Raw genomic sequence first — 12,031 nt, forward strand, 5'->3', positions numbered from 1 at the left:
TCAATCTTGCACTTAATCTCCTCTTTCCCATTTCCAAGACATTTTTCCAAGCACAATCATTGACCTCTTCATCCTCTCAGCACTAGGGCTGGGCAATATGGACTTCAATTAATACTTTGGTAGCATCTCCCAGCTGCTACATCCCTTTACCCACACTCCAGAGGCAACTTGTATGCCCATTATCCACAAGCCCTGTGTGAATTGCTGGCCACCACACATCCAGGCAGGTGGATTCTAGTAGCTAGGAGACAAATCCAAAGTGCTCTAAGTGCGTGTCTGCAACACAGTGATTGCGGAGCTACTTTTACTCTAGCTTCTCCAAGTAGTACCGTCTTCCTCAGCTTGTCCCTCAGCTAGTTCAGACCCAGGTGCACTACATTATTATTTCCACTGCACACCTGGGTAACTCACATGGTGCACCACTGTGTCATGGCATACTGATTGAAAAATCACTGCTCTATGTGACTGCATAAGGCAAGATTTGTTTGTAATGGAGTATTGCCCTCAATTTCAAAAGATTATTGTCCATTTTCAATCACTGAATACTTGATAATCAGTGACAGGAAAAATGTTGGAGCATTCAAGCCATCACATGCGATTCATTTTCTCAGCAGTAGCGAGCCCAGTCAGTTGGAGTTACTTTTAATAAAAAGACTCAGCACTGCATCAGCATTTGTTTGGAATTGCAGGCTAACTAGCATAGTAAACAGTCCACTGTTTTGCCTTTTCACCATTTTAAACACTAAAATGAGTTATGCCTGAAAACAAAGGACCTCTTTTACACAAGGATTCTGAATACACTCTGCACACAGCATGGAACATTCTCTGACTTGGTTAAAAGGCTTTCCCAGATCTACTCATTATCATCATTTACTAGTTGTGAAATATCTAACACATTTTATCTGCTGAAAAAGGCCTTCCAGTATTTGAAGTTCTGTTTCTATTTTTGTCATAATACTGCTTCTAGTTATGATTCTTTTTAGTTTTTGCTGGAATTAAACAAAAGTGGAACAGTTCACTTTATCCTCTTTTTTTAATTACTTTATCACGATAAATGACAAAAAGGATACGATTAATATTTGGCATTCTTGCCCTCACTACCTCAGTTGCTTTACAAGCAAATGCTATTGTTTCTCTTGCTTGCTTAATAGACTTGTGTATGCATATCCATTAAGCAAAAGCGGAAAGTAAAAGGTGACCATATTCACGTTAATGGGTAATACATGAGGAAATACGCATGAAATATTTTTGCATGCGTATCTGGCGCTTGGATGACCCGTTTCATCATAATTGGTCAATTGTTTATCATTTACCACGTAACCAGCCTCTCCTCAAAATTCACCATTTAAGGCATATGGTGCTGCGTTCGCATCACCACATGGTTCAGAAAAAAACTATGCAAAGCGCATGGTGTAGACCTAGCATGGGTTGCCATGTCTCACGTTATTTTTGTTGAGCAAAAGCAACACCAAAGATAAGATTGTACATGAAACATTAGGTCTATTGAATTTATGAAACTGTGCTCGATTAGAAAATATTAGATGGACCAAGGATCTGAAACATCTGGTTGTCTGCTGGGCTTTCAGAGTTTGTAGTTTGGTTGAATGGAATTAAAAACGGGTAGTTCCAGGAGTCTGAACTACAAGTACAAGTGATATGACCTGTTGTTATAAAACCGTTTACTTAAACGAAAATATCATGAATTATCTTGTAATTTACTAACTCAACTGTAAAGATAAAATTACATTTGAATGTTAAGTATTGATTTTAATTAGTATTTTTCAGTTACTGGAGAGAAAACATCACTAAATAAAAAATATACAATAAGCACATTAGGTAGATCACAATGACATCATTCTTAACCCCAGCCACCACTGTTACACTGGGGAAATCCCTGTATCTATCACACATTAAAATTCAAATCTTGTATTTTGATATTTATGAATGCAAATACTAGCTTACTTAAATGATAGTTGGGTAACTACTTGATGGGTAAGCCATTATTTTAAAGCTGTTATTACTGTTAGTATTTAGACATTTTTACATCTCTCTATTAAAAAAAAAAAAAAAAGTCTTGGAAGGTTGGAAGGAGACGAGATGCGATTTTCTCAGAGAGACACTTTCACGTCCCGCGAGACGAGTCTTTGTGCCAAGAGATCTAACCACGCCCAGGGCCAGAAATAAAACAAAGAACAGATGACAAAGTAGAATGTTGTAAAGAATTCAAAAACGGCACGGTACACATCCAGAGCAGGTTAGAGATAATGGAAGTACGAAAATTCGAAAGTGTTAAAAAAAAAAAAAAGAATAGTAATAACGGAACAGCGAAAAAGGGACCGAATATATTGTTCAGATTTAAACTTTAGGTCGGAAACTTGTAGAGCATAGATTTCATGTTGCCATCGGGGGGGGGGGGGGGAGTAGTGCTTCTTCCTAATGAAGACGCGTTTCCATGAGAATTAAAAGATTTGTTGTTTGGTGAAAGTGAAATCCAGCGAGAGAAATCATTTCTCATTTGTGAGAATGCTATTGTCAGACACATTTATTGGAGAGAGAAAGAAACGATATTCACTCACGGGCAGTACATTGCATTGTCACGATGTAATTCCAAACACCAAAACAAAATTCAATGCAATACTGATGAAAAAGGTAAAAGCGAAAAGAGATTAAATATATGGACATAGGTGATATGACAGAAGTGCGCAGCACGAGATGCAGATCAAGCGGCACGGTAGCAACAGCAAACCAGCAGCTGATCGAGCAAAGAGGAGTTAAAAACAAAAAAAACTGATTCCCATTGTATCACCGTTTAAGAGGGGGTTTCAGAGGAGTGACTGCATGTCCTTGGGGTGCGTTCAGCCCCCGTCTTTACAACGCGAGCGGCAGAGACGTGAAAAAAGAAAAAAAAAAAAAAAAAAAAACTGGTTTGGGGGTTAGCGAGTGAAGCCCCCTAGTTCTGCTACAAAAAAAGGAACAATGTTGCTAACTTGAATAATGAAGATACTGTTAATAAAAAGCATTTGCATGGGATTGCTGTGGTAGGCATCAAAATTGATAAATTTATGAACACATACAGTGCATAAACATGTTAAAAATCAAGTTTGCTCCAGGCCACCTACAAAAAATTAAATATAATTTAGGCTATTAGAATATTTTATGCAAGTACTTTCACAAGTATGCAAATAGTCCCGAAAATATTGAGCAAAGTTAGCATTTTATGGAATACTGCAGCTTACTGTTTAAGTTCCTCCTCCAGCCACACACAGGCATCCAGATCAAGGTGGTTAGTGGGTTCATCAAGCAGAAGCATGAAAGGCTTTATGAATAATGCTCTGAAAAGATAAATGCTTGAGTAGTCAGTTTGGGAAAATGCTTTCCTTCTTAAATACATTTAAAGACATGTTTTACATTTATTATTATGTTAAAATTTTTGCAAAGAGATCAACAGAGGATAACAGAAAAACCCCAACCAATCAAATTCTCATTGGTGAAACTTGCTCAGAAAATATACAAGAAAAAGGTGTTTGTGTTTCCAACAGTTTCTCCTTTTCTTTGCAAAATTTGCAAGTGAGCATGAGAGTAAAAAGAGACAAAGCATTCAATCTCTGGGTATGGTAGCTTGGGGAGCAAAAAAAAAAAAAAAAAACTAGCTTACTAGACACACATAAATGAAAAAGGCACATTAGAATTATTAAAGTCCCACAAATGCAGTTTCTGTGGCAAAAAACAGTGACATGGTGACTTATGCATGATGAACAAGATATTCGTTTTTTCACAGGGCTCCAAGTTTGTTACTCTAGCCTGGCATTTATGGAAATGACAAGTTGCTGAAGAGTGCAAAAACATACATCTTAAGTCACACCACATGTAGACACTTGATGTTAGAAAGTCCCACAAATGCAGTTTTTGAGGCAAAAAACAGTGACCTGGTGACTTATGCATGATGAACAAGATATTCGTTTTTTCACAGGGCTCCAAGTTCGTTACTCTAGCCTGGCATTTACGGAAATGACAAGTTGCTGAAGAGTGCAAAAACATACATCTTAAGTCACACCACATGTAGACACATGATGTTAGAAACATCCAAACAGAGGCAACATGAGGGGCTGTCACTAGGTTTCAAGAACAAAAAAGCAACCACTTAATGGATTTCCTAGTCCACAATCTCAGTCTCTCTCTACAGCTTACACTTTGGACACAGCAGAATTTACCACATTATCACACGGCATGAATTCTTCTACAATGTTATACAATATTTGGCATACCGCAACTAACTCAAGGTAGTCATTGCTGCCTTCTAACAGGTGACTGAAGTATATTAAACACAAAACAAAAAACATCACACACAGAACAAACAAATCATATCCACAAATTATGCAATAAAATGTTCTGGTATCTTACCTAGCTAATGCAACCCTCATTCGCCAACCTCCACTGAAATCTTTCATTTTCTTTCTCTGCATAGCAGGGGTAAAACCAAGACCATGAAGAATGCGAGATGCTCTAACTTCTGCCTTATCTGCATCCAACTCCTCGAGACGCTCATAAATTTCCATAAGCTTTTCACACTCCGCTGCAAAACAGGAACAAGACCAAATATGCATACATGCAAATCAGTTTCCATTTAACTCGGTACTCATTCTGATAGGATTTACCAATGCACATATCACAAAAGACATTAAACAAACCACTGAATAGTTGTAGGGCTTTCGAAAACTTACAAAGCCATCAATATAAAATGCAAAAACTGTAAACAGTACACACATAAATAGTATCTCAAATATTCAAATAAAACTATTTAACTGAAGGGAAAGTATTTTAAAAACATTAAAAAGTTACTGATTCTTACAGTCTTCATGTGCTAGTCTTTCTGCCTCCTTCTCCAGGAGAATTCGCTCTTGATCCACCTCCATCACACACTGCAGAGCTGTTTTTTCACTAGGTGGCATTTCTCGAGAAAGGTGATAGATGTCTATGTGTTCTGGGATTGGTACTTCACGATGACCAATTGCAGACAACAACATAGACTTGCCTGTAATCAAAAGTATCTGTTTAAAATAAAGATTTCAAAAGTAGTTTTTCCAAATTTTCTATAATTTGTACACCACAATTACTTTTTCCAGAACATCATACACTGCAACTCACACTACAGATGATTTAAAAAAAAAAAAACAAAAAACAAAACAACAATCTGTTAACAATAATTTTTTTTAAAAAATCCATTCAATTCTGACACTTTTTTGCCCTTCTGTTTACACATCTTACTGAACATGCGGGTAATATACCTGTGCCATTAAGTCCAATTAAACCATAGCGCCTTCCAGAATTCAGTTCCAAACTTGTGTCACTCAGAAGTTCTTGTCCATGAAATGTAAGAGATAGGTTAATGATGTGGACATCTGTACTGTTGGGGTGGGAGGCCAGAACTCCAGTTACAGCACGAGCAGCAGTCTTTTTAAGTTCAAATTCATCTAATTCCTTGGTAACATCTGCCACATCTGTCAAAAACAAACAAAAAAAACCCTCAGATTTTAACCTTAGAAAAGCGCTATATAAATGTAATGAATTATTATTATTAAATTATAATTAGAACATTGTGACATGTTTAATGCCATTAAATTTGCATTATTAAGAAAATGTAGCAATACTAGCATACTTCTACAGAAGCGTCCAACAGTTCTACTAGAGTTAATTGAGAATTTATGCAAAAAACAAAATAATAAAAAAAAAAAATCAGGTTTAAAAAAATACTAGAAATAAATATAATTTTTCCACATGAGCCACTAATTAAAATGCTCATATCAACATTTTCCAATATCTAAAGACTATAATATAAAATTAACCACTTCCCAATAAAAAAAAACTATTAGCACATAAAAGGCACATAAAATTCACTGAAAACCATTGGCTGCAAGTGCATTGTAATGTAAATATAATCTGAGTGCTACCTAGTCAACAAGTAAACAAGCAGGTATTTTTGGCAACTAAACAAATAAAAAATATACATCTATGGAGCTTTCAAGTGGACATCCCAGAGGAAAAAAAAAAAAAAAAAAAAAAAAGTTTTCTAAGAACACCTAGAATGTTGCTACAATACTGCTGCATGTCCAGTAAGACAGCATGATTTCACAAAGAAATCTGAAAGTATGAAAAAAGTTAAAAGTCTATATCTATTCTACATAGAAAACGAAAACGTGACATCTCATTTGTTATGTATTCAAACACTAAACCAAAAATGCTTATTACATGCCTGTTAATAATAGCATATATCAGAAAAGCCATTTGTTTTGCGTTTTACACTACCAAGCATTTTTTAAAACTGTTTCAGACTCCAAATGCCTCATAGTGCAGATGGACACTTCAGTAATCGCTTAGGGAATATTACAATTTTAATAAATAGTTTTACAAACTGTGCTCAACTGAATACCAAATGGAGACACAGAAGCACATATTTTCGGTGTTAACCCCATATGACAAGTTTTGCAAATCAGAAAACAAACAAGGAAATTTTTTCTTCCATAAGAAAATTGTGAAATTGCCACCTTTCACTGTGGTATACATATTATTTATATTTGGAGTGAGTGAGTGGCGACTTCAATACGGACTCATATTTCCACTAGGTGGCAGATACATAAAGTCTGAGTTATGTAATTAATATTAAAATTCCAATACATAAAAAATTATTATTCTGTTTCTCACCATAATCATCTGCACCATTTTCTTGGCTTTCTTGTTTATCTCCCTCATCATTCTTGAATCCATTAAGTTCATCACCTTTCTTGGGACGCTGGCGAGCCTTGGCTGCTTCCTTCTTCTTAGCTGCCTTCTTCTTAGCCAGATCAGAAGGCATGTTTACAGGGTGAAAGTGCTGCTATTCCACTGGCGGCAAGCAACCTACAGCCTTTAAATAAATTCATACACGTTAAGTATTATGGCTGTAAAGTGAGGATAAAAATACTATGTGAAAGAATTCAGTAGCTAATAATAATGATGTAAAGGAAGGTAATATCTAAAGAAAAAGGAGGTATTAATAAAAGACACAATTATGCCAGATATGATAGTGTGTGCTCTGTGACAAGATGTCATTCCATCCAGGGTTGATTTCTATATTCAAGAGGATACGTTTAGTGACAATATTACCAGCACCATGGACAGAAAAAAAAAAATACACAGCTATGGTTTATAAGAAAATAATCTAAATGATTTAGTATTTAGAACATAAATGGAACAGAAGAATGGACAAGACTAATAACACTCCCTTATGAACCAGTCAGTACATAAGCCCAAATCCTTAACATGTACTTTATTTAATTGTAGAAGTAAGAGGAGCTCAACAGCGCTACAAGACTTGAGGGGAAAAAATGAACTAGGTGGGATCAACGTAGCAAAGTGCTATTTATGTATTTAAAGAAAAAATACACTTCGAAAGAAAAAAAAACTATAAATGACCGGTGGCATAAATTATATAAATTACAATAATTAAAAAAAATGTCATTACAGTGTGCTATTTCCAGGACTTTATGACTGGTTATCCGGGTTAAACTCCAAATACGACTAAGGCAAAACTGGGCCTCATTGTAGTTTTGCCTCACTTCGGCGCTATAACTTGTGATTTCTTTGGACTCGGAACCCTAGATCGGTGTCAACCTTATTAACAACATAAATACGTTAATTTATAAAAAATAACATCACGAAGAACAGTTTCTGTTGACATCTATCAACATTTCGATCAAAGAAGAATTTGGCGGTTTAACATGATACAAGGAAACAGTAACGACTACCTAACCACGAGGAGTGTTTCACCGACCAGGATGCAGAAACCGGCATCTGAAAGTAGGCCCGGCCGCTCTCTTCCTCACCTTTCGTGTCCACTACATCGAAACTGTTCCAAAGCCTAGAATCTCAGGAAGACTACAACAAACGGTTAAGTAACTCCTACGATTGTTTTCGGCTATGTTAGGAAAATCTAACTGAAAACTGAAATCTAACATCCTTGTGTCCCACTCTCGCCGCATTGAACAGCACAATCAACACATGACGGGATGAACTCATGATATCATTAACCGAATTACTTAAAATTCAATTCTGAAAAAACTAACTTCCGTTCTAAACTTATTCTCCAAACATCACCAGTGTAATATCTTTGGTCCAATTAATTTAAAACCTTTATTACGCACTTCTTTCAACTTACCCCGCCTGTGTCATAGAACGAAGCACCGCTGAGCTAGAAGCAGTCAGTCTCGCGTGCCCCTACAACACCGGCACACGGACCAATCAGAAAGAACGCCTTATTTGGGCAATGAAGAGCACCTACGAAACCATGGGACGCTGGAAGTTGTAGTCTATTTTCCAGTTAGCGACCTCTAAGTGAGAGTAGTACTGAACTCTGTCTCCCAAAATACCCCGCTTTCTTTCCCGTTACTGTCCAGTAGTCGAACACTTAAGCGCCGTAAATGCTTGATTACTGTGACACGTTCAGTTGCGATTCATTGTACAAGTGGGTGTTTAAAAAAATAATCGAAAAATATTAAGTATGTTTGTTTATGTCACACTCTGCTCAGAATTTGTTTTTCTTTATATTTTCGATGCATAGAAAATAGCTCAACAATTATCTCAAAAAGATTCTTAATATTTTAAATTAAGTAACATAAATTGTGCACATTGTACAAAAAATCATCAGCATCTCACCGACGTTTTTTAAGAACCGACATGATATCCACATTTATGCCACGATTCAATCGTTCGCTAGAAAATAATCCAAGTAATTTTTAAAGTGTAGAATTCGGGATTCTCTTAACATGCTGGAGATTAAATATATACTTTCACATGTACATTTAACATTGTGACTAGTAAAATCTTACACAAATACTTACAATGTTATAAAGTTTTACAGATTAAAAGCCACAAAATTCCTTGAACATTTGTCCATATTTGGACAACGGGGATTTAGGTTTGCTTGAAACCAGGATTTGTAAGACTTGTGATATTTCACAAGACCTAAAAGTTGAAATCTATGTTTACGCTGCATGGAGCTTCTTATTCCTGTGGGCCCTGAAGGCAAATACACATTTCACTCTACCACCCAATGAGCATCAGTTTGGAAGCATGGGATAAACCATGGGAGAAAATATGAGAAAACTCCATTAGTCTCCGAGCATGGTCTTCTCAAGATAGGGCTGGAAGCACTCTAAGGAACACATGAGGTGAACTGGAAGACATCAGGGTCTGGACCAGCATCATTAAAGTCAACTGGATTAAGAGGGATGTCAGTTCCATTCACATAACTTTGACTCAGTATGAAAGAGGGGCTAACCCGGTCATTTGCAGTTCACTTATGATAACTGCAGAAGAAGGAACTCTGATATTAAAGTCAAAGATGTTATGGAAAGACAAATCTAAACCCAGCCCTGAACAGGAATCATGGGTAAAGGCAACAGTTGGAAGCCTTGAAAAAGATGGTGCTTGGACAGAGAAACTTGTCACTTTGATATTTGGATAAAGAAAGAAAACCAACCAAATTCTCCTTGTTATTTGTCTTAGTTCCTTTTTCCTCAATAAAACATTCTGTAGTTAGGGAGAATGGTAACATAATAAAACTGCTGTCTCGATTGGTTAATCACATCCATACCTCCATTTTGTAACCCACTTATCCAGGGCAGGGTCATGGGGCAGCTGGAGAGTATCCCAGCAAGCAACAGCTGGAGAGTATCCCAGCAAGCAATGGGTACAAGCAGGAACAACAGCCTATTGCAGGGTGAACACATACACACACTCTAGGGCTAATGTAGCATCGCCATTTCACCCAACCTGCATGACTCCAGTCTTCCACTAGTGGCTATTAAAATGCATCCTAAATAAGCATGAAGGTGTGGTCAATACTTAACAGTTAAGTTTAAAACAGTGCATACACACATATAGCAGCACTAGAAGTGGTTCAAAAATGAGTAACAACGATCACCTCAGGATTGAAAGCCATATTCTGATCTTGCTCTGATGGGCTAAAGGAATTCAAATATTTTAATCTTGAACAGGGCAGGCTTCATGGATATCTTATATAGGTTTTCAGAATTTTCAAAGGCATTGATAAAGCCAATACAGCAAATTCTTTTATTTAAATCATACATTATGTGGAAGTGCAGAATAAGTAGTAATTGTAAATTAGCCAGATCACTAACTAATCATAGTGCCAGAGAGTGGTGATATGTTGCATATTAAAGTAGCACAGAGTTTTACTGATGCGCTGTGCAAGAAAGGACAAAGCCGGTTATACTTCCTTAGAAGGCTGGCTTCCTTCAACATCTGCAATAAGATGCTGCAGATGTTCTATCAAACAGTTGTGGCGAGCGCCCTCTTCTACGCAGTGGTGTGCTGGGGAGCAGCATTAAGAGGAAAGACGCCTCACGCCTGGACAAATTGGTGAGGAAGGCAGGCTCTATTGTTGGCATGGAGCTGGACAGTTTAACATCTGTGGCAGAGCGAAGGGCGCTCAGCAGGCTCCTATCAATTATGGAGAATCCACTGCATCCACTAAATAATGTCATCTCCAGACAGAAGAGCAGCTTCAGCGACAGACTGCTGTCACTGTCCTGCTCCACAGACAGATTGAGGAGATCGTTCCTCCCCCAAACTATGCGACTCTTTAATTCCACCAGGGGGGGTAAACGTTAATATTTAACATTATACATAGTTATTGTCTGTTTTTTTCACCTGTATTATTATCATTCTTTAATTTAATATTATTTATTGTATCAGTATGCTGCTGCTGAAGAATGTGAATTTCCCATTGGGATTAATAAAGTATCTATCTATCTATCTATCTATCTATCTATCTATCTATCTATCTATCTATCTATCTATCTATCTATCTATCTATCTATCTATCTAAATGTGAAAAAAAATTACCCTATAAACATATAAACATATTAGTTAGTGTAGGTGTGTGCAGCTGGTGTCTCAACCAGGACCAGTTCCTGCCTTGTGTCTAATTCTGCTAAAGCACTGGTTCCTGTGACCCTGAAATGGATTAATGTGGTTTGAAACATATTTGGATGGCATTCAAGATTAAACTGGGAATAATTTCTCTACATAATTGGATGTGAAACCAACAGCCAAGTCATGTATTTCAAGTAGAGGCCTTGGCATCGGGCAGCACTAAATAGTTAGACAGTACAAGAATTAGGTAACCAAACAAACAGAAGTCAACCATAGCTTTTATTGTAGAGATTACAGCTTTGTTAGTTTCGTATGGAGTTTTGAAGAAGTCAGTCCTGCTCTTTAGTGGACTAAATTTTATTGTGCTTTGATCAGATGATTACAATTTGATAAAAAATTACCTATCTGAAAACAGCTTAGTGGCTAAAAGATGGTAGGGTTGGGTCTCAAGTGTCCTCTGTATATTGTTTACTCACTTTTGGTCCCACCCCAACCCACCTCCCTACTTAAAAAGGCTGAAACAGAAAATATTTTGAGACTACAGGTATTTAAATTGATTTTGGATCAGCAAGTTGTAAAAATTGATGAACAGGCAGATTATTTTAGAAATATTGTATATTAGAGTAAAATACAGCATATGTATAATAAATATGACTCCTGTGCAAAAAAGCACTTTAAAGTAATAATCCACATGTTTTAATTTCCTTAAAGGGTTCTGTATGTCTTGCTCTGCTGCATATAACCCAAAAATAGCCTATCGACAATGTGGGCCAAAGCCATAAATAACTAAATAAAAGTCTGTCTTTTATATATAAATATAAACAGACCTTGTGTTATAGAATTGTGGGACCAACATAATTACCAAAGTAACAGTTCTGAAGCACTGCATTTATATACACATATATACATATGAAGGAAATCTGACTTCACATTACCGTCTAAAAGAGTAGTTTCTCTACAGCAGGATGTGCATTTGCTTCCAATTTCTTTAGGGTTAGTTGTTTGGACAACATTACCAAATAAAATATGTGCAATTTAGCTAATCTATTAAGAACCGCTACTCTCTACAAATGAATAAAATTGCTCATAGCATTTTCAG

The 12,031-nt window shown here is 36.6% G+C and overlaps 1 protein-coding gene across 3 annotated transcripts in view; it reads right to left on the reverse strand.

Annotated features, from left to right (window-relative positions):
• abcf2a (ATP-binding cassette, sub-family F (GCN20), member 2a) overlaps positions 1-8,268 on the reverse strand; it is a 48,561-nt gene extending 40,293 nt beyond the window's left edge. Inside the window, exons 1-6 of one of the 3 annotated variants that reach the window (XM_028803873.2) lie at positions 8,192-8,268; positions 6,700-6,901; positions 5,286-5,498; positions 4,850-5,032; positions 4,402-4,573; positions 3,237-3,332 (exon numbers count right to left, since the gene is read on the reverse strand). In XM_028803873.2, coding sequence (XP_028659706.1) covers positions 3,237-3,332; positions 4,402-4,573; positions 4,850-5,032; positions 5,286-5,498; positions 6,700-6,850 — 815 coding nt within the window. In that variant the 5' untranslated portion in view covers positions 6,851-6,901; positions 8,192-8,268. Of the gene's footprint in view, positions 1-3,236; positions 3,333-4,401; positions 4,574-4,849; positions 5,033-5,285; positions 5,499-6,699; positions 6,902-7,859; positions 7,986-8,177 lie in introns of those variants that run through there. The other 2 variants (XM_028803874.2, XM_028803875.2) reach the window with 2 other exon arrangements.
• Positions 8,269-12,031: the final 3,763 nt, after the last annotated feature.

The sequence above is a fragment of the Erpetoichthys calabaricus genome, chromosome 6 (genome assembly GCF_900747795.2).
Source record: "Erpetoichthys calabaricus chromosome 6, fErpCal1.3, whole genome shotgun sequence".
In the NCBI taxonomy this organism is placed as follows: domain Eukaryota; kingdom Metazoa; phylum Chordata; class Cladistia; order Polypteriformes; family Polypteridae; genus Erpetoichthys; species Erpetoichthys calabaricus.